Here is a 24,377-nt window from a genome sequence, read left to right on the forward strand (position 1 = left end):
TGTAAGTGGAATTCTGTCTTAAGGCAATTAAGGCATCGGCTTGAGGCAAATTGCTGGGACTTCCCGTACCAAATTTTTTTTTTTAAAACGATTAAATTTTTGAAAAAATTTTACTTCGAAAATATAAGACTTTTGAGAAACTATATATTGGACAAAAAATTACTTTTTTTTTGAAAAAAAAAAATTTTTTAATTTTTTTTTTTTTTTATTTTTTTTTTTTGAAAAAAAAAATGTTTTATTTTATTTTGACATATTTTGGAAGATCTAAACTTTTTTTCAAGTAATCGTACTGCTTTAACTGCATAAAGACGAAATATCAAAGCGCGTAAGCGCCGCGTCGTCGTCTAACGCGTAAACATGGTACGGAACCCATAGAATGTAAAAAAAAAATTATACTTATTGTTAAATCTCTATAAAATATCTGATAATTTGATGTGCATATGTCTAATGATCATTTTTGACCGCCAAATGGCATTTTTTTTTTTACTTTTTGCATCAGATCTCCGAAACCGTTAGACCTGCCTTTATGAAAATTTGATCAATTCTTTATCTTGTCAATACAAGTAAAATGTTTTTTGAATTATTCAAATCGGACGCTCCGTTCTCTTAAAACTGAGTTACCGTTTTCGGCACTTTTTGCCCCGTATCTTTGGAACGGCTAGACCTGCCTTCGCCAAAAACTAATCAGCACGTCTCCTTATTAATACGAATCGAATGTTTTTTGAATTATTCAAATCGGTTGATCCGTGTTCCCGAAATCGTCGACGAAAATTTGTATCCGCCACATACATACACACACGCACATTCATACATACATACATACATACATACATACTACATACACACCCACACACACACACACCACACACACATCCATTTTTTCTAAGGTATGCCAAAATGTTCAGAAACCTCTGAACGTAAGATATAAAAAATTTCATTTTCGATTTTTTTGCGATTACTATAACTTGCCCTACGGGAAGTTAAAAAAATTTTTTTTTTTTTCAAAAAAAAGTAATTTTTTGTCCATTATGTTTCTCAAAAATCTTATTTTTTCGAAGTAAATTTTTTTCAAAAATGTTAATCGTTTTTAAAAAAATAATAATTTTTTGGTACGGGAAGTTCCAGCAATTTGCCTTAAGGCACGATGCCCTAATTGCCTTAAGACATTTTCCACTTACAGCTAGTTCTGTATTTTAATACATTTATAAAACCATGTTCTCTCTTACGAAATATTGCATCTCGCTTTTGGTTTGGTTGATCTAATATTCAAGTTTTAGATGTATCTACATATGAGTCACTTAGTCAAAATATACGGTTTCATTTAAAATATAGAACTTGTATATAAATGTACCATACTTCGTTAGCCAAAGATTAATTTCTACCCCTGTGCAGTAATAATTATCCCAGTGATATTTTTAATGGAAGTAGATATATGAATCCTGTATAATTCTTGTAGTTCTATGAATATTCATAGAGCTTTGCTATCAAATAAGCAAATTTGAATAAATATAATAATTAAAATGTATATTAGAAATAACTGAATTTCATACAGATATAGTAAATACCTACATGGCATATATTAATTAAAATTTAAAAAAATCTAAATATGTATGATATTATGAACTGAATGATATTATATATGGGCACAATTGAATTATTAATAATGACAAAGTTTCAAAGTTTATTAACTCAATATTGCTGAAGATGGAAAACTTTTCAGTGGTACTGCCTACTTTAAAATTTTAACTACTTCTGGAACTAGGTTAGTGCTGTTATACTTCAAGTATTAATTAGAGACTGCTATTTACTCATTAAAAATAGGTAGAATAATATTGATGTTTTGGTATTAAACAAAATAATACTAAAGTTTAGTTTTCGTTAGTAAAAAATATAATAAACTTATATTCTCAGCTCGAATAATGCTAGGAGCTCAATAAGTATTAGAAAACAATTAGAGAAACATATTTAACATTTGTACTATATTTTATGTCCAGTAAATATATAAACATTTATATGCTATCTAACCGATGTTCTTATGGCATTTTGTATGAAAAATAAAATGTTACATTTTCTACAATTTAAAATTTAATATAAATAAGTAAATTTGCAAACGAAATAAAACAAGTGACATATTATATATTGTAAATAAATACATTTAAATTATAATTTCGAATATTATAATAATAATTTTAATATTGATTTTAACAACCCCAGTAGAAATGAATCGTCACCAGGTGTGGGGCCAGTCGTGGCGCAATATTTGAATCTTGTTCCTTTATTACCAATAGTGCTCTCATAGTTATTATTTTTATGTTAAAAAATTTTACTGTTAAAAAATGTTCTTATAGCGTACCGTACTATTTGAAATAAGGTTCTAAAATTCAACAAAATTATTTATGATCATCTTATGCAAGTAATGAAATATTCCATTACTATAATTAAATGTACGTGTAAATAAGTCAAACTTATAAACTAGCAAAATACTCATCCATTGAATAACAATCTTATTTACTTCTCAACTTCCATCGTAACGAAAACAGACTTAATTTACGAAGTAAGTTTTGCTAACAAACCACATTTTGCCATCACCGAGATTCTAGAATTGTAGAATGGAAAAGCTTTCACACGAATAGATAAATACTAGAAATATCACCGAGTATTTTAAAAAGTGTTCATATATTTTTATACCGATTGCCAACAACAATGTGTTTATTGCGTATCAGAAACACGTAAAAATGCTGATGTTGCTCTTTTCACATACACGCAAAACCATTTTTTATAGCTTTATCGTTTTATTTCGTTTTATGCGTTTGGTATAATGCCAAAATATAAACACATAAATTTATTATCTAATATCTATACAGCACTTACGAGACGGTGGAGCGAGGTGATAAAAAGATATTATGAACATTATTAAAATTCGAGCCGTAATTTAAATGTAATTAAATATGTGAGCAGGATTTTTAAAATTTTATAATTCATAAAAAGCATTAATCGTACTTTATCCATTTATTGTTCCAAAATAAGTAAAAGTATAAAATATAAAATTAACAAAACGGAATATGACTATTACAAAAGTTATCTATCTATTATCCATTATCTATTTCAACATTGTATGTATATTTTGGTAGATTACAATAACATAAAGCAAACTTTGGTAAATGTAATAGATTTCAGTAGTTCCTAGCTAATATAATCAAGCTTATATTCATATTGGAAGAAACTATGCATCCGACTAAGGAATTAATATTGAACTAAGGAATTTGTTTGATAATTAACTGTATGCAAGTTCAAAAGCCACCTATTTAATATCCTGGTAACGCGGAAAACACACAAACTCATGCTAATGATATTTGCATGTACAAATATAATTATATCATTATATATTATTAATTCAACAATTAGTAAACCTGAAAATGGTATCAAATCGTATTTTGGATAGAGTATGTTTATGCAAAACCGCTAATTAGCTTCTAAATAAGTAGATACTACATTAAATTATAATAAGAGCACGAAGAAAGTACATGGGCTAATTAATTACGAAGAAACGTTCTGGGTGATTTTGCCAAAAATTAATTAGCAAGATTATGAATTGATTATTGTTTAAACGGTTTGTAAATTTTCAACATCGGTGGAGGATTTTTTGGTAAATCCCTAGAGAAAAACGGAGCTTTGCACTGTTATCAAGGTATTTCAATCATTTAAATCTATACCAGGTAATTCCAAATAACATAAAACGTTGAGAAAAAATAAAATGAGTGAGTCAGATTTTCTGGAAAAGCATCTTTCAATATTTACACCTATTGAAAGCATTATAAGAAAAATTAATATTGTGGGTATCATGGTAATTAACTGTACCTAAATTATCCAGTAAAAAATATGACCTAAACATGAAGGTTTTTAATTCTCAATCTGTTACAATAGATTCAATTACAAAAGAAAGCAGCATATTTTGAGCAACAAAAGAGTGTCTTACATGATTTATCTCAATTATTTTCTCTTTATGTTGTAAAACAATAATTACTAAAGCTGGTACTTCGATGAATACGGCTTTGGCTAGAGTCATTAGCAGGTTCTCGTTAATTTAATCTTATAATACTCATTAAAATTCAATTCGAATTCGGTCTAATGAACATCCGAACTAAAATGTGGTTGCAGTAATAGTGTGATACGTATTATGACATTATAATAGCTTGCAAACTTTAGTGCAATCCATCTTTGGAAGTTGATGATGGGAGTAAATCAAATTTGTATATGGGAATAATTAAAGATTTACGAGGCATTAAGAAGGAATAAAATAGAACTAGGTCAAAACATTGAATTAAAAAAATATACTTATGGGAGACTAAAAAAATTAAATATCTGGCAGCTCGTATAAAAAACATTGCTTATATATTTATTATGATTTGAATTGATTACAGCTAATCAATTCAAAAGGTTTAATTACAAATTTGCTGAAGGTAGGGCCATACCACAACCCTAAAACGTAGAATCAAATAATTAGAAACAATTATAATTCTTTTAGGGAGAATGCGTTTAGATCAGAAAAATAAAATATTGAATAATGACCTATCCAAAAAATCTTGAACAATATATGTATATTTATTTATTTATTTATATTTATATTTACGGATACAGGCATAAATTTAATAATTACAGAAAATAAATTATCCTAATTGAATTAAGTATAGTAAAATACAACTATTAAACAATATTACGCCTAACATTAGTAATATCTATATATATAAATATATATTATAAATTTATATGTATTCATATACATTTATTTACAAACATATATTTCACAATATATTATATAAGCATATAAATATAAAAAAACTTTGGACCAGAGGAAATTGAATTTTCACCGGTTTCTACGAGGGCTATACGAGTCTTTAAATTGCATGGGGATTGAAATTGGTATAATAAATTTTATTTGTTTTTAATTTACTTGTGATATGTATCATTCATGCATATATGTACCCTCCCATCTTTGGGGGTCGAGAAGATGGAATTTCTGAGAAAATATATTTTATGCATTATTGTGGAGACGATAACATTGGAATACATTATTGTAAGAATGACATCAATATGACATATTTTAGATTTACCATAGATATTATACTGTGATTTTGAATTAGAAAATAAAGGGTATGTATTGCCTATATGTTATTAGTATTTGAAGTAATTACTAAATAATCCTTTGATTTTCTGAAAATAAAAAATAATTGATGTTACATCTATATATCAGCATTCCATAACTCATCTTCATCGGTACTGATACAACACCTCCGCCAAAAATTCATCAACAGTTCTTCTATACAATAAATTACCTTGATATCTAAAGGAAATTCAATTTTAAGTAAAATTAATGCGTTTGCAAAATATATTGGATTAATGCAAAAAAGGTTTGATTGATTGGAGCTACTCAGCACGCTTTTTATAAATCGTCGATCTATCACGTTCACCAATTGATAGCGTTACACATCGATTACACTGAACAAGCAACTGAAAATACTGAAAAGAGAGCCCTTGGAATTTTTCGTTTAGAGCAAAAACTAAACGAACGCTTTTTACTAGAAAGGATTTCAACAAGAATAACGATGATTGATTGATAAATTGAGGTAAATAATGATTTTTCAGGTTTTTTATTAGATGACCTTGGAATAGAATCATTATGTGCAAAGGTAGTTAGGAGCAAGAGCAAGTCCAACTACAAAATTCTATACCTATATCAGTTTATATACTTTCATTGTATTAGAAAATCTCTAACAAAAATCCATTTACTTTTGAACATGACCTATTGTTAAACATTTTATTACTCCCTTTCTACGTTATTTTCATATATCCGATATTAATGACCACTTCACATAATGATCATCTATTATACTCCACCGCAACTTCTTGGCGGAGATTATAGAGAATGTAACTTCGAATAAATGTAATTAATTAATTAAAACTAAGCGTGTTATAACGCTAATGGTCAAAATATATCAAAACTTATATTTCTGGAAAACGCGCCAGCGCAGGAAATGGAAATGTATTAACCTGGAAATTAAAGTTACGCCACCATGAGAGAAAAGTGCTGTTGGTATCAGACAGGGATTATAGTTCTCAGAACTATTCTGTGGAATGTAGAAAAAGTTGGCTTGTTTTGCTTTTTTATTAAACATGGTTTAGTTTGTAAACAATTTTGCTTAGTATAATCATGGTAATGGATAGAAAAATAATCCAATTGGATGTTTTAAAAAGTCAGTATGTAAACTCTAGGAAGACCCAAAAATATTATTGATCATAAAAATATTATTGAAGTTGACATATTATTGTCTCTACGCTCTCATGCTGCTTATAAATTTGTTTCTTTAAAATAGGTACCGATTATATTTTAATATTATAATAAAAGTATAATTTTAAGTCAAATAAAAAAAAACTAGTAGTTTATGGCATCGTACCTTTAGGCAAATTGCTGGAGCTTTCCGTACCATGACGAAATATTCGAAAAATATTAAATATTTTCAAATAGATCATTATAAATACTGTAACATTGTCTAATATTAATAAGAATTATATAAACTGAATTGCAAAATTATAATTATGTATTTAAAATAAATGAGTGAGCTCCAGAACTTTAGCTAGAATTAATATTAAAATCCAAAATGTTTTCAAGATACAAATAGCAATTTTCCAAAAGCAATAGTTTCGTCAACACAAGCAAAAAGTTTTTTGAATCATTCCAATCGGATGCCCGGTTCTCACAAAAACCGATTTTTGCACTCTTTGCTTCATATCTCGGAAACGGCCGAACCGACCTTTCCTAAAAACTAATCAGAACTAAACCCCTAAATCTTAAAGTAGGAATCGATTGCTTTTTTAATCATACAAATCGGTTGAGCTGTACTTTCGAAAACGACGACAAAATTGTATCCGCACATACATACACACATATCAATTTCTTCTAAGGTATGCCAAAGTGTACAGAAAACTTTGTAACGTGAAGATATTCAAAAATTTTGATTATCGATTTTTGGCCCATTACTATAACTTACCCTATAGGAAGTTAAAAAAACAATAAAATGTGATAAACCGAAAATTGCGTAATTATAATCCTCTTCGAAAATGCGATTGTAATGATTATTTACCAAAAGTATTGACTGATGAATAAGACGAGAAGCAGCACAATCAGAAGCACAATAGCTAATTGAAGTTAAAAATTTATATAAATTATTATATAATTTTAATGCAAATGGTGCTTTATAAATGTTTTAATAGCAAATATGAAATAAAAGATTTGATATTTATTCAAAGCATTTATTTACTTGCCGAAAAATCAAATAAAACGCGTTTTTCACGATAAATGTTCCAAAGGGTATGCTAAAAGATACATGACCCATAGGAATGCTTCGACAAACATCACGAGTTAACTTTAAAAGGAAGTTCCAAAGCTGGCTTAGATTTTATGGTGATTGAATTTCGCATACTGTACGCAAACCACATGCAGAAAATGTGAACGAAATGAAAACATCAGGAAAAAAACAGAATAACTTCGTTACTACGAACATCAAAAATATCAAGGAAGCGTATCTAAACATTGTAAAATGGCAAAACTCACCTGAAATACGAGAGCAGGGCTAAGGATATGATGAGCGCTATCAACGATATGGAATAGCCCGTTTCGTATGTTAGGTTTACGCTCTGGCGCCACTGAAAATCAATAAAAAGACATATTAATATTGTAAATTATTAGTTTCAGTATCAACTTATAATCTATTCGATTAAGTATAATTTTGAAACATTTTACAAAGTCAAGTGTTTACCACACACTCGAGCTATTTAATTTAATTCATTTAACTATCAACCTAATGGCTTTTACATTAATCAACTTGAGTACATGTTGATGTACTCCAAAAAAACTTATTATTGTTATTATTACAAACTATTGAGTTGTTTTTTCCAACATGCCAATGTAGTATACAATGTCTCTTTTCAGCGGACTATTGTAAATTCATTAAATTTACTGAATGTCGTTTACTGGACAGTTGTAAATAAAAGAGTTAATATAAAAAAAATTATTATTACTGATATTCTAGGAAATTTAGCAAATCAATGAATTACTACAAATTTCATTTTACTTACACTATTAATTGATAAATTGATAAAATTATTCATGTTATTTTCAAAACAAAAATGAATTATCTGAGATTTTTGGCATAATTTTTCCACACCCATATAAGATTTTTAATGATGTGTGTGGATTCCTCTGAAGTAATTTGTTTGAATATCGAATTATTAACGAGAATGCTTTTTCTAAATTTGTGATTTTTCAACTCAAGAGAAGCACAAAAATAACAAACAAAACTTATTATTTAAACTTTTAACAAAATTCTCTACATTTAAATTCATATTATCCATCAATTGATGACTTTAGGTTTCATTTCGTTTTTGCTCAGAGATAATTATAATAAAATATATAATATAAAAAATATAATCATTGAAAATTAGAAAAAAGTGATTATTTTATGTATGTCTAAACTGAATAATGTATGAAAAATACTAATTATCCAAATTAAATGTGGGTACACGAACAATTGTATTAATTTGTTTATTTTTATTCATGCAGATTTGTTCTGATAAGAATATTCGATACTTCAAAGCTCTAATTTATGCACCCCTATTTAAAAATATGAGAAAAACTAGTACACCATTATATTATTTAAAAAATCTTGTGAAAATTCATAAAACATTTACCACATGGTGATTATAAAAATAAAAACATGTAACTATAGTAGATGTCATTTATTTAAAAGAAGCAAGACATTGATTTGCGACTTTCTGCATTTCCATGAATAAGAAATAAGATATATAAAATTGTATATGAAAAACTCTAATGATATTGCAAATAGAAAACGTTAAAATGATGATGATGACAGATAGTGGTGGAAAAACTGTTTGTAAGGGATGTCGAAGATACAAAAATAACCTTATAAAATATTTTAGTGGATTAATGATTTAGATAGTATAAATGTGATAAAAATAACTGGAAAATTCACTTATAATATTTACAAAATTGAATTATGGAATTATTATCATATAAATAATTCACTTTTTATGTAATTTTATTAAAAAAAAGAGTTAGCGTTGGTAACTATTTAGTAACAAATGTTAAGCAACTTTCCAGATATTAACTCTAAAGATGAATTCAAGTCGAATTTAAAAGATAATGTGTATAATATAAATTGATGTTGATTATTATGCATTAGTACCATATACATATTAATTCAAATAAGTTATAATTTTATGGATCATACTAGTATAAAGGATGATAGTCGGTTAAAGATGGATAAAAATAAGCCAAGAATGCTATAAAAATTCGAATAAAATACGACCAAAATTTTAGAGATTTTCTATTACAGAATTATATTAATTATATTATATCTAGCTCAAAATTTAGTTATTCAGATTCCAACGATTTTTAAAACTATTATCATTTTACCCAACCTTTAGCAGTGCACAGCACTTTGACATGAGAGTGCACTTTTCTTGTGAAAATAATGCACGAACTATAAAGAAAATTCTCTGACGCTAAGCTTTTTCATAACATAATTATTTTACTCTATGACACGTCGGGTTGATATAATATAATATATAGCAATACCTGCAATCAGAATTTGCTATCTACAAAATGCTGTATAATTCAAAACTTCTTGAAAGACGAGAGAAATTAAATTATTTGAATAGAAATGAATGGCAGGAGACTTGAATAAAGATAGATTTAATTTGGCTAGTAAGAAAAAATATACTTCAATAGAACTTCAGTTACTCAACGCATCGAGCTGGTCTAATTGAGGAAAAACGTCAAAATTTACCACTACCATTGCTTTTTTAATAATAAATCGTATACAAAAGAATATATTTTCCTGACAATGGGTTCGGCATGAAAAATGAAATTTAATGTATATAATCAGAAAAGCGCATTAATAGCCTTGAAGATCTTTATGGCGAAAATTAAAAACGAGAAGTTTTTTTAATTATAATTAGGCTTCAGGCAGTGAAACTTAATGAAACACATTTAGCCAATATAAAGTTTTAAAGATGTTTTAGACTTCTAAATTTATTATTTATATAATAATTAAAGTTATTATTATTCAAAATCTAGATAAAATATAAATAACTTGATGATTCGATATGCAAACTAAATTAATGTTAATGGATGAACTTGCAAAATGATGGAAAGCTTGATTTAATATTCCAGTAATTATGGTTATTTGGGCACCAAAATAATATTGATTCAATATTTGATCTATATATTATTAATATGTTCATAAATTTATGTAGTGTTATAACTATTTTAAGTGTGCATGGACGACATATCTAAAACGCTAATGGTTCATATAATTAACATCATAATATTTACTCATCAAATATGATATTCGATTAAAGCATATCAAAATTAATATGTTTAATAATAAAAGTAATTTATACGGTCATTGTTGTTATTGTGCTTATTTATCTGCTACGTTACTAAAAGATTGCATTGAATATAACCATAAAATTTACATAGAAACGAGCAAAGTATGTACCTACATGCCAAGGAAAAATGGCTTAACTCGGTTTCTTGCAAGATTTGTTAGAAATTAAAGCCATGTATAAAAATTCAAATAAAACAGAAGTGAATTCATAACATATCCATGTTTTGCTGCAACAAAGATCAATTTTTATTACATTGAAAAAGGAAAATTATTAGGTTTACTTCCATATAAGTAGAAAATAAATGAGTCACAACAGTTTTTAGAATATTTTGCTAGTTTGCTGTTTAACGAAAAAACTGGTAATAATAATTAATAGGTAACCAAAAGTAAATATATATGTTACTGTTGCAATTTTTTAACGGTGATCAGGCTTTATACATTCTAAACTAGTGATTTTTCAAAAGGGCAATCCAGGGGTCAACCACCTTTCTTGTTGTGTGTCAACTAAATATAAATAATAGATATTTATTGCAGCAATACCTACTAAAGGCCTATATTCTTAAGGGGCGTCCATTAATCACGTGATTGATTTTTCAGGAATATTTGGACTCTCCTCCTCCTTGGTCGTTATATTTGAAATTAGCCCCATCTCCCACCAAACATCATGTGTATTACGTAAAATTTTTCGAAGAAATTTTTCGAATCTACGAAAAAATTATATTTTTTTAGAAAATGTTTGGTAAAAAATATATACACGATATTTTACTAGACTCCTCCTTTCCCCCAGGAGATGGTTTGTGATTTTTTGTCAACACCCCTCCTCCTAAAAGCCTCACGTGATTAATGGACGACCCCTTAAGTGAAAATTTAATATCATACTGCTTGATATTAGTGCACATTTTAGGTAAAAAAAATTAATATATAAGTAATTTGATATTGCATCTTATATTATAATTAATGTGATATGTAACCCAGCAATGAGTGCTTATTATTCTTCTAGAATCAAACCTCGTTTGTAATAATAAATCGAGCTGATGGAACAAAACATCGTAAAGCCGCAACATTGATTGCCACGGTACGTAGTTAATTCATCAAATAACAAAAACAATTTCCAGTGTACAAACACTATTCACCAGTTTCGCGATGTTTTGGTTAAGTCGAAACAGTTGTTAACTTATCCAATCTAACAATCGGACATGGATCTAGTCTGTGGTAGTAGTATTCTAGTATCGTACTGAATAATTATTATCAAAGCAAGTCGGTTCAGTGCTCACCTCTAAGTCGTCCAAGTTGACACATGTTGTATAATTAGACCAGGTGTGGTTGCTCAGGGGGTGTTTGAACCACGTCGCGTCTTCGTCACAAGTCTTGTAAGCCATTCCTGGAACAGACATGGTACAATCAGATTTTACATACAAGGTGAGGCAACACATATATTCTGAAGCCACAAATATTTCATTAAAATCTATACAATAGAATTTAAAATATAGCTATTGTAAATGATCTCTTTTAAGGGGCACAAGTAGCGTGAAATTTTCAAGAAATCGAATTTTCAATTTTTCCATATTTCGGTAGATTAAATTAAAATTAAATTAAAAAAAACCTTTAAAAATAACATACCAAACTTTTAAATCGATATCTTAAATAGTTTTTGAGTCACAGCCATTTCAAGAGTATATATGTAGTATATAGTATAACGATCATTTTATCTTTAAACGCGTTTTTCTTGAAACAGCATTTTCCAAAATTGCTGCAGTGATTATTCAAAAACAAATGATCCGACCACTATCAAATTTTTTTACATGTTCTATATATAGTTCTCCGTAAAATGAACTATCAATTTTTTGATCAGATCAAAAATCCAGTTTTGGCAGTCGAAAAACGACCACAATTTTGGGTAAAATTCGTCTTTTTTTAAAAAAACGCTATCATTTTGTCAATTTTTGATTTTTTTCTTTAACATTTTACAGTCAATCTTATCTAGTTTAACGAGAATTTTTTTTTAATTTCATTCACGTAGAAGGCCGGAATCACTGCAGCAGTGAATGGCCTTTTTTGTACCTCCGTTGGAGATCGACGATAATTTAAAAAATATTTAATTTTTTTCTTCAAAAATTTTACTATGTATTCTTAAAACACGTATAACAAATATACTCCTAAAATTTTAAAATGATTGATAAAATAGTTTTTCTAATATAAATTCCCAAAAATCACCTTTTTTAGGCGGTTACACTGGTTGTGCCCCTTACGAAGATTATTTGCTCCATAAATCTCAAGTTTATAAAATTTTATATAAAAACAAATAAAAATAGCTTTCATTACTGTTACAGCAAGTAATGAAGATAGAGAAGAATATTTAAATATATTAAAAAATAAGTTAGTTAAATATTCAAGATAAAAATTTCAGACAATTGCAAAAATATTTATAGTTTTGAATGATTTAATACTTCTATAATATTAAAAAAATATTAAAAAAATAACATTACTTTCTGCATAAATTCTTCTAAAACTGACAATCTTATAAAACCTCAAGATTATAATTCATTATATTTACTAAACAAATAAAAATAGCTTTTATTACTACTTCAGTAAGTAATGAGAAAAATAATAAAAAAAATAAATTAGTAAAAGATACTTGATAGTAATATTTGAAATTGCTAAAATTTATTATTTGACAAGTTGTATCAATTTACATGATTCGATCATTATTAAAATAAGGTCATGCAAATCTATTAATTTGGAACAGAATGAGTATTCAATAATGAAACATAGTATGTAACATTATACAATTTTAATTACATTTTCTACATTTTAAACGCATTTTATGTGCATATATCAATTTGCATTCGAATGTGATAAAAATGCAATTATACACGTGTGGAATTACCAAATTAGTAATATTGATACTACCTTGCTACAAATATTAAATTTAATTTTAGAAAATGAGTCTCTATGTCACTATTCAACAATGAATTTAAATTTATTAATGAAAATTAGATGTGATAACTACTTTGTACATCACACTGATGATAAATTGCATTCAAATCAGTGAAAAAATAAATCAGTAAATTAAATTAATATTTTTAAATCATTTTTAATAAATTCCTTATAAATTCTGAAAAATAATACAAGTCTCAAATATTTTTAATAATACATAAAAATGATTTTACTTTGAACTTGTTTATTATCTTCTAACTCCATTTTTAAATATTATTGTAAATATTATACATTGAATTGGATTACGCCTTTTTAATATTGGTAATGGGAACGATGAAAATTTATATTAAATTCTTTGAAAGTGTTCATATATAACAGAGAAAATATTATGTTTCCTGATATAGCAAATATTATATTTTCTAGTATAGCAAGCAAATAGATTATTTACAATATTTCTGGATATACTGCCAACACACCAGACGAAAGCTACTCAAAAATTAAAACCCATATATAACGGATAACGGATTCTGGTGCAAAATATATTTCTTTATTTTTCTATTTTATTATTTCGGTTTTCTCTAGGTAATAGAGAATTTTACACGAACATGCAACAAAAAAATTAAATTTTAGATAGAAAAATCTACTTGTTCATAATAATCTGTAAGGTAAAAATTAAATAAATATAATAGCAAAGGTATCCACACGCCATTGATTTTTTTTATGCTCACTATGCAGATTTTATTTATTCTTATCAATATATTTAAAAAAAAAATCTACGATGCTTGAATTTCGAATCAACATTGATTTTACAAAAATATAACATTCTATAAAACTAGAATAAAAATCAGACGTGGAACCAAAATAGTTTTTGATTCCCTCAGTCGACACATTTCGTTAGAATTTTCAATAAGTGTCCCAAACTTTTAATTCGCGTGAGTACCACGAATTCCATTTAATTTCAAAACTGCTCTCATCTGCCAAATACAAAAGATTTCAGTTTTCTAAACGCTTATTACTTTCTTAAATAACTAATAATAAATGTTCATTAAAACTTTAGTCCGATGTAACTGCAGGCGTTGGATAAACTTTTGTTTGATCGAAACGCTCGATCTTGAGGTGAACTATAACATTTAATTATTTCAACTCAAAGAAAGAAGCAAGTGTTATTACATAACTTGGGAAAGAATGTGAGAAACGCTCAAGAGATTGAAAATAATGGTCAAGGTTTTAATTTGCGATAGAGATAGCTTTAAACCACGTGCATTAGTAGAAAATTTATGAGAAATGTAAGAAATTGTGTATCTATTATAAAATGATTGAAATGGTATATCGAGATAGTTAAATTGGATTCTAAAAATGTGAATTTTATATCCTGGTAAACTCAAATGAATGCTTGAATAATTAATTTTGTTAACAACTGTCTCATACATCTGCTATAGAATCTATTTTCCAACCACACACTTCTTTCAGATTATTTTTATTTTGTATACTAATATTTTGTATATTTTAAAACGTAATATATAAAATGGCTTAACTTTTTCCTGAAACCTAATAAAATCTCTGAATGACCATATCAAACTGACCATATATAGTAGCTTAAAATATCTAAAAATAGTAAAAGTACTTTTTACATCAATTTAATTATTACATGTGTCCCATGTTTTAATAAACTATAAATAAATATTAAATTGTATTCCTGCTTTATATCACTGCACATTTTTGTGAATCGCATATTACGATCAATCAGATAGCTTTTAAAGCTTCATGAATAATTCAATTGAATCACGATACAAAGCTCATAAAGCTCATACAGAAAACAAACAATATAGGATAATCTACAAAATAATGATGCAAAAATGAAAAAGATGACATTAAATGCATTATTTTTGTAATATAGGATTATCCACCTACAATGATCATCTGATATAGATAAATCAAAATGAAGAGCAAGGTATTCAAATTAAGGATTAGGCAACAACTAATGTGCTTTTTCTATATATTTGATTAGAAATCAGAACAGTTCTATGAGTTGTCGTGATTAATATTTTCTTTAGCTACGTCACTTTTTAGAATGCAACCCAATGGTTGGCAGATCTTTATTTGATATATTATGTTCTCTAATATTAATGATTATTAGCAGCAATGCCGAAGAAAGGTAATTTTCACTTGGAAACATGTTACATTCGTATGATACACATATTTTCAAATGATTTATGCATAACAAATGATTGTTATTTTTTATATTAGTGAACTAGGGAATAAAAAATCTCGAACGTTAAGTCGTTAATAAAATTATATACATATTTTGCTAGGAAAATTATTATATTACATTTTGTCGCAATGATGTTTTTATTATATAATTTTAATAATGCCATAATTTATTTAGTGAAATTACATCTGCATATTCACATAAGCGCAATGCAGTAATTTCAAAATAAAGTTCACTTTGTATAATTTGTTAAACGGTATAATTTTGTTTCTGGGCTCAAATGATGAAAGTTCATTATTATAATTTGAAATAGGATATCGTTTACAACAATTTCTATGAAGTTCTCTATTTAGTGCAGAGTTAATACAATGCAGTATGCAAAAGCAAGCGGTTAAGCGGTTTGGAGTTAGGTGCAACTCACATCGAGTTCACAATTAGTTTTCAAGAAGTTGCCTAGACAGGTATTGTATAACGAAATCATGGCTGATGTCATCTGAAGCGATGAAATATTTGATAAAGTAGATTATCTTACTAGTAGAATATTATTTTCGCATTTAGTAATTCATTACATTAATATGGAGTGCTATATTAATGCAATGTTAAGTGCTTCGATCTGACTTGGACCACAAATCAGGCGCTGCTTGCAACCGGATATCAAAAGTGACATTCGTTTTTTAAGGGGAATTTCTCTACATATATATAAAAATAAGTCGGGTTTTCCTTCTTGACGATATAACTCCAGAACGCACGAACCGATTTCGATAATTTGCATTCGTTGGAATGGTCTTGGGCTCCGCAAGTTTGTAGCTAAGAAAATTAGTGGTGCATGGCATCGTGCCTCAATGCAAATTGCTGCAACTTCACGCACCGTAATTAAAATTTCGAGTAATAACATTAGTGAGAATTATCAGAATTATGCTTGGTTAAGTCAACGAGCAATTCTTGCCGAAAAGAATTTCACCATTCAATCAAAAATTGCTGGCGATTTGGTGACATACCAATAATTCCGACTGGTCTTCCGTTTGACTTCAAACGATTGTAATTTCCAGTTTGCCTTGCGTTCGCAATAACAAGTCGCAAGGCCAATCGCTTAGTGTTTGTGGGATAAATTTCAAATAAATTATCTTGAAAATCATTGTTTTTCACATGGGCAGTTATACGTTGCCTGTTCACGTGTTGGAAAACCATCCGCTTTGTTTGTGTTAACGTCAGACCAAAAAACAAAAAATGTGGTTTACTAATGAGCACTTCAATAAAACGATTAATTTGCGGATTCACTTTCATTTACTTGGAGAAGTTCAACTAAAAACACTTCATTTTTGTAACCGAAATTCATTACTGTTGTGTAATAATATCAAATTTTTCTTTTTTAAATATAAAAAAAACAAAAAATTTCTTCATCTTTCTCACGAAACTATCTTGTGGCGAAACGGAGTTCGTCGGGTTTGCTAGTATATATATATATATATATATATATATATATATATATATACATATATACTGACGACTTTGATGTCATTCATAAAATTTTCAATTACCACATTTCTAAAAAATATCTTATTGCCAAGGTCGCCAAATCGCTTAATGTATTTTGACATTGAATTTTATTTGTCAATAAAATAATGATGTGCTGGCATTTGGAAGCAAGTAAGGTATTTATTGTATTATAAAATATGATATCAATGGAATGGAAATTTGTGGAAATACGATACTTTTGTACACATCGTTCATCGATGAGTTATTATGTCTATAAGTACGAAATACGAATTTTCCTATACATAATTTTTAGAAAAGCGAGGAATATCAAATTTCTAAAAAAATAGTTTCAGAACTAATATTTTGCGTTATTGATTTCAATTACTTCATCAGTATAATGTCAACTATCAAAATTTTCCACATAATAGAACAATGAAATCCAAATTATGATATTAGACTGCCAATCCGGCTGTGTTCGAATAAATGCATTTTATTCTTTATATTGTCTTTTAATATTAATATTTATGCAAAAATAAGTATATAAATAAATAGAAACATTTAGTATATTTCATAAATATTTGTTTATAAATACTGGTAATTTTTTTTAATAAAGTCAACAAGAACTTCAATAAATAAAACTACAATAACTAAAGTTCCATTAAAAAACGATGAAGTAAATATTTCCTGTTTATATAATTAAGAAATAAATATTTTAAGTTTGTATAATTTTTAGTTGTTAATATTTAAATATTTTAATATAATTTAATAATTAATTTTGTAGTACAATAGTATTATACTTGTTAGAATTGTTACGTATTATACTTGTTAAAATATTTTCATTTTTAATTATTTTCTATGAAAACCGTGAACAAAAGATAATGAACATATCGCACATAAAGGTGCGTAGAATTCAAACAAAGTACATGAGCAAAACTTTACAGAAAGTGCATATTTACAATTTTACTTCATTAATATGGAATTAGAAGCGCGCAATGGGATTATCCTGGAAAACTTTGCCGGACATATGTCGTTAAAAGAAGAGCTGATTAATAATTAAAATATTTGAAATATTCCTAAAAATTACATTAGGTCTGATGAAGTAAAAACATGGAAAAGAATTATTTAACAAATATAATGCAAATACTAATGGATTTCTTTTAGGATTATTTAATATATATTTTTATTATATTTGTACGCAATGAAATTATTGTAACAAACTTTGTCGGACATATGCAGTTAACAGGACGGTCGGTTAATGTTTAAAATTTTTATAAAATCCACGTTAGATCCGGTAAAATGAAAAATGTATCAAATAAACTAAAATAAAAACGATTGTGCCAGGGTATGGTTGTGAAAGTCGTTATAACATCCAAAGACTCTACTGATTTCAACATACAGTCCAAAGGGAGAAAGATATAGTATGTTGGTGCCCAACATGCCCCCATTGCATTCAGTCTGCCCCTACATTAACATGATCTGCATAGTGCATTGCTTTTTAAGAGTCAAAAAAAGGTTTAATGTTCCATGTCTATTAATAATTATTTTTTCTTGTACAGATAAAATAAATAAACATTTTTTACAAGTTTGCGTAAAAATATATTTAGAAAACTGTTTATACGAATGATTATAATAACAATTTTATATCTTATTATTAATTATTTTTTATAATTTTGTTCTAAGCCTTTCGTCTAACCGGGAGTTTATAATATTCTAGTGGACAGGCGGTTTAGTTGACCCGCTTGGCTTCATTACGAATTAAACGATCCCTTGCAAGACTTCAAGCAAACAACTATATAAAGGTATTATTGTATTGATGCATTTCATTAACCCACTTTGTGAAGAATTCCTTGAAACCATTCGACAATTAAATGACATAATTTATTGACATGCACGTAATACAAATGCATAGATAATTACGAGCATCAACTAACAGGAAAACGAAGTAAACTACAGTAAATAAATATTTCCTGCGCTAAAAATAATACCCATATCATTTAATAAAAGTCTGCATTTGAAACCAAACTAAGTAGTTTAAAGTCATTTGAATTCAAACTATTTTATTCTGAATTTACTTCATTCTTATAAATAATAATGGGTAGAAGGTTATCAATACTTATTTATTGCATGGTGCGTATTTTTTTCAAATAAGCCACATTAGCATTTATTGTTGATAACTATTTTTATTTTGATCCATTTATCCATAATTAACAGAATGAATCTATATCAATGTTATAAACATTCAAGATTCGCTTATTACATATTCATACCACACATGTCTATAGTATTCTATAGTAAATCGATATTTATATTAAATTTTGTAATAATCTTGGTTTGTATTATTATCGGTTATGACTTTTATATTCATATCATAAATAGTTTTCAATAGCATTGCTATTTTCTATAGCTTCATCGAATCTCGCATTTATGCGCTATAAAATAACTTATTATCGTTTCGAATAATATTTTTCATATGGCAAGATGAAAACTGAAATCACATAAAGTGACATAATTTTATGATGTTTAGAAAAATTATATATTTCTTATCAATTGTATATTATTGTACAGAAGAAAATCATAAGTAATTCTCCATTTTTTTTTTGGTTTATTGTTCATAGCAAACTATACACAGTACATTCAGCTAATTATTATTACAGGTATATATTATTTGACAGCGTGAGAAGGATCGCTACCCTACAATGGCACCTTCTTAGATATTATGTATTTTGATGTAGTAAATCATTGCAGATTCTTTTTTGAGACGCTTTAGTGGTAAAGGCTTCAGCAGGTCACACGCTAATTCGTTTGGATGATGACTTAGACGAGCTTTGTATCAGGAGCAGTAATGATTAATTTCTTCTTCTATAGTTGAAATTCTGAGATCTTGATGTATTAACCAGTTAGGGACATATTTTGGAGCGTTCACAATTTCTTTCAAAATTTTGTTTTGGAACCTTTATAGAATAGTTATGTTTGATTTACTGGCCGCACGCCGCACCTCATAGTTGTAGACCATAGGACCATATTGGTTTAATAATTGACTTGCATATTAGGAGCTAATTTTCTATTGAGACTTGTGTGATTTCGGCATATTCGGCACCTTTTTTAATATTCGGCCGATTATTATATTATGACCGATTTTTAAATAAAGCTTGATTCATAGAATTTTCAATTATTATTATTTTATTCAACAAACTTATTTTTTTGATATACACTGTTAATATATTGCATTGAAATCATTTTGGTAACATCAAACAAAAATGATAAATATATTTTAGAATAATATTATAAATTATATTCCTATAAAACATTCATATTACTTTAAGTGCCCTATACATGTCATTTCGAAGTATGACAATAAATGGTCACTACCCTTCGCTATTAAATTGGCAACAGCTACTACAAATGGTCAATTCCCCAGTTATCACAAATTCGAAACAAGTGGTAATATTGATGTTTTGGTAGCATCAAGAAAAATATATTTCAGAATAATGTTATACATCATATTCCTATAAAACATTCATTTTACTTCAAGTGCCTTATATATGTTACTTTAAGTTATCACATGCTCCACTACCCTACGCTATTAAATTCGCAATAGCTACTACAAATGGTCAATTCCCCAGTTATAACAAATTCGAAACAAGTGTCGATGGTTGTAAATGCTGAACTGTTATTTGAAATAACATTTGCTCATCCAAGTTCCATCGTTTAGTTCTCAACTGTTATTTTTAACCACCGCAATGAAACCGCCCGCGCGTTCATTTATTATTTTTTCTCCGCCTTCCTCTGACACTGCCGTTGACATCATGTTGCGTGTTGGGAAAAAAGCGAAATGATGATCATCAGCGCGTTATCGGGCGTGCCTTGATGTTTTTATCTGCCAAAAGCGGGGTTTTTACTTGTGATATTTCAGATTAATAATTTCACTCAAAAAATACACAGACATTTCGAAGATATTTCATTCAGAGAAAAATGTTGCGTATTTATATAAAGACATTGTGACCTAACGTGGTTTGGATTATCCGATTTGGGTAAAATATTACGTTTTGTATCATAATATTATTTAACGATGAACAAACAATCAGGGATAATATTTGAAGTTGTATTTATAATTAAACCAATTACAGTAAAACAATTTTTTTAATATTATTTTTGAACAGCGAGCAGAACTTAAAAGTCCTATGAGCAGTTGAAATGAATTTCTTACAAACTACGTTTGTTTTTGCAAATGGCAACCCAACAGTTGTCTCATCTCTATGTGATAATTTTTATTAATACAATTATTGTAATAGTGATTTATCACTTATTACATGGTAATTTCTACTTGGCAACATATTGCTATTTGAACTTATAAGATCTTAAAAATTATGACTATTTACTTTATATTATGACTAATACAATATATAATAAATTAAAATTTTTGAAAAGATAAATATATTAAAAGCTATAATTTACCGCAAAAAATCAAAAATAAAACTTTGGATGCTTTTAAATTCAAAAACAATACAAAAGAATAAAAATAAATCGTACTTTTGAGGTAAATAATTTTTAAGGACATCAATGAAATTGGAGTCTCCAACACTATTAGTATTCTTTCCTGAATCGAGTTGGAGTTTAACCCAGCAAATCCAAATAAACAACTATATGATATGTATACATACGGATAATGTGAATAAATCCAAATATTTCTAAGAAAAATTCTTACTTCAACCACTAATGAATTATTGCAAGCTTTCTTCAGTTACAATATGAAAAAGAATTCCTATACAGCAAGTTTGATATCATATAACCATTAAGATATATGCATTACTTGACTACATATATAAATATATGCATATACATCCGTATATATATATATATATATATATATATATATATATATATATATGTATATATACCCGCAAATGTAGAGTGTGCAGTATATATCCAGGGCAAACAAACTCTGCCACATATATCACATTACTTGTGAAAGGTCTCTGGTTCATATTAGATTCCTGTTGGAGAAGATCACTCCTTCGCCTCTTGAGGTTTGGTGTCATATGATCATGGACTTTGTGCAAAATGCTACGATTCCGAGACGCAAAAAAATTCATATGTGACGTATTCGCAGAATGCCATTCAATTGAACACATACAATATTTGAAGAATGTCCTTTGATATATGATTGATTGTGGTTTTTGAAGGATAAAAAATGCGAATCGAATTACTGGAAATAGGGGACCAGATAGTAATTATGGTCGTGATGTGATTTGTACTAAATAGATTGAATTCTTTTCAGTCGATCGCTATGTGTTATATGCCATCTACTTTGTACTACAAAATTAAATATCATTTCTTTGAGAATATCCTCAAATTCTTTAAGAAAATCTACGTGATGTACATTAATAGTAGTGTATATATAGTCTACGCCGATCAATCATTAGAAACCTATTGCTTGTTTATGAAAATATATATTCAAAAGTTATCTTAATTATCAAATTAAATGATTTATCGACTTTGGCAATGAATCGATTACTGACCCATGAAAAGCTTATTAAAAGTATTTGATTAATGCCAATTAGTGATCCGACTTAATTTCGTCCAGACGCGCCTACAATATACAATAGAATTCTTATATAATAGATCAGCAATTATAAAATCGTAAATTACAAATCCGTCTTAATTTAAATACAAATAATACATGATAAAATAAATGAAAATAAATTGTAATATAGAACTTAGAGATATATGTAAAATTCATAACTAAGGATTGTTGTAAATGTTATATGTATATACATTTCAATATACATATATGAATGTGTATGTACTATATGTATCACAGTATTTTACTGCTGAAAATATGAATAAAATCATCGTTGCGTACCAAGATATCAAAGACAATCTCCCAAGTATGTATCCAGTGTGATTAATTCAAATCTGCCACAATTTATGGCACAGAAGACTTAAGTTACATGCTCCAAAGACGTTTGTCGGAGGAACAAACGCAGATTACATAGGATGCAATATACCAATGTCTTCCAACTACTAGATTTTATAATGAACATTGTGCATTATTCTACTACAAACGCCAAAACTTTTCATTCGCTCAATTTAACACACAGAATAATATTCCATAGAAGCTAGCATATTTTTTGGTTTATGTAGTTTTAATGACTGTTAATTGAGTTTCACCCGGCAAGTTTATTGTAATAATTATTCTTGTAGAAGTTGATGAAATATGAAATTATTTTGTTGCATTGGAGCAATATTTGATGAACCACAAACTTAAAAATTAGTATCTCAATTCCTGTATAATTATATAATAAAAATAATTAATAGTTTTTCCAAAATTGTCGGACAAATTATAACAAATTCTTTACCTAAAATAATCATCTAGCAAATAAAGCAAACAACGTATATATTCAATGATTTTTTGGCCAATTGATGGGAAATTGAATATTGCAAAATCAAATTTTTTCATTAAAACTACAAAATGGCGTATACATTTTTTAAATACACTACAATAGTACAAGAGTCGGGACAATCTTATGTGGACCATTTATTTACAATTTATAAAATTTTGAATTCAATAAATAAAATTGATTATTATTTTATAGAGTTTTAGTACCTTTTCTACATAATATTTATCTGGGACTTTTACCCTTCATGTGTTATATAAAAAATAAATAAATAAACGGTAAGTAACTAATGGTGCCTTGAGGCAAATTGCTGGAATTAAACTTACCATGCACAAATCGTGGAAGAAAAATTGTATCCAAACACACAGACACATACACACATACATAAACACGTACGCACATATGTCAATTTTTTCTAATTGTAAAGTATATAAAAATGTTCAGAAGCCTTAAAGGTTTGATGGGTGGCTGGCTCTGCGCTCAATACTAATATATGACTAATATTAAAACAGATTGTAGTTTCTCAAAAGCGGACTTTGCGAATTTTATGAAACTCGGCACACATTACTACTATACTTCACCAAAATTGTGACAAAAATTTTGAGTCGGTGCATGCAACAGGTTTCAAAATGAGTGGCTGGCTCCGCGCTCAATACTAATGTATGACTAATATTAAAACAGATCGTATCTTCCCAAAAGCGGACTTTGCGAATTTTATGAAACTTGGCACACATTTTTACTATACTTTACCAAAACCGTGACAAAAATTTTGAGTTGGTGCATGCAACAGTTTTTGAGATATGTGAGGTTGATGGTGGCTGGCTCCGGGCTCAATATGCAGAAATTTTAATTGTAGAAAGTTTTGTGAATACTATAACTTACTCTATGGAA

General features: G+C 27.8%; 1 protein-coding gene across 1 annotated transcript in view; it reads right to left on the minus strand.

Annotated features, from left to right (window-relative positions):
- LOC113371693 (calcitonin gene-related peptide type 1 receptor-like) overlaps positions 1–24,377 on the minus strand; it is a 196,694-nt gene that overhangs the window by 66,295 nt on the left and 106,022 nt on the right. The window contains exons 4-5 of the mRNA XM_026612345.1: positions 11,741–11,847; positions 7,610–7,701 (exon numbers count right to left, since the gene is read on the minus strand). Of these exons, the coding sequence (XP_026468130.1) occupies positions 7,610–7,701; positions 11,741–11,847 (199 nt within the window). The remainder of the gene's footprint in view (positions 1–7,609; positions 7,702–11,740; positions 11,848–24,377) is intronic.

The sequence above is a fragment of the Ctenocephalides felis genome, unplaced genomic scaffold, assembly GCF_003426905.1.
Source record: "Ctenocephalides felis isolate EL2017-DRISC unplaced genomic scaffold, ASM342690v1 CF-g0.4_SCAFFOLD_01492, whole genome shotgun sequence".
NCBI lineage: Eukaryota > Metazoa > Arthropoda > Insecta > Siphonaptera > Pulicidae > Ctenocephalides > Ctenocephalides felis.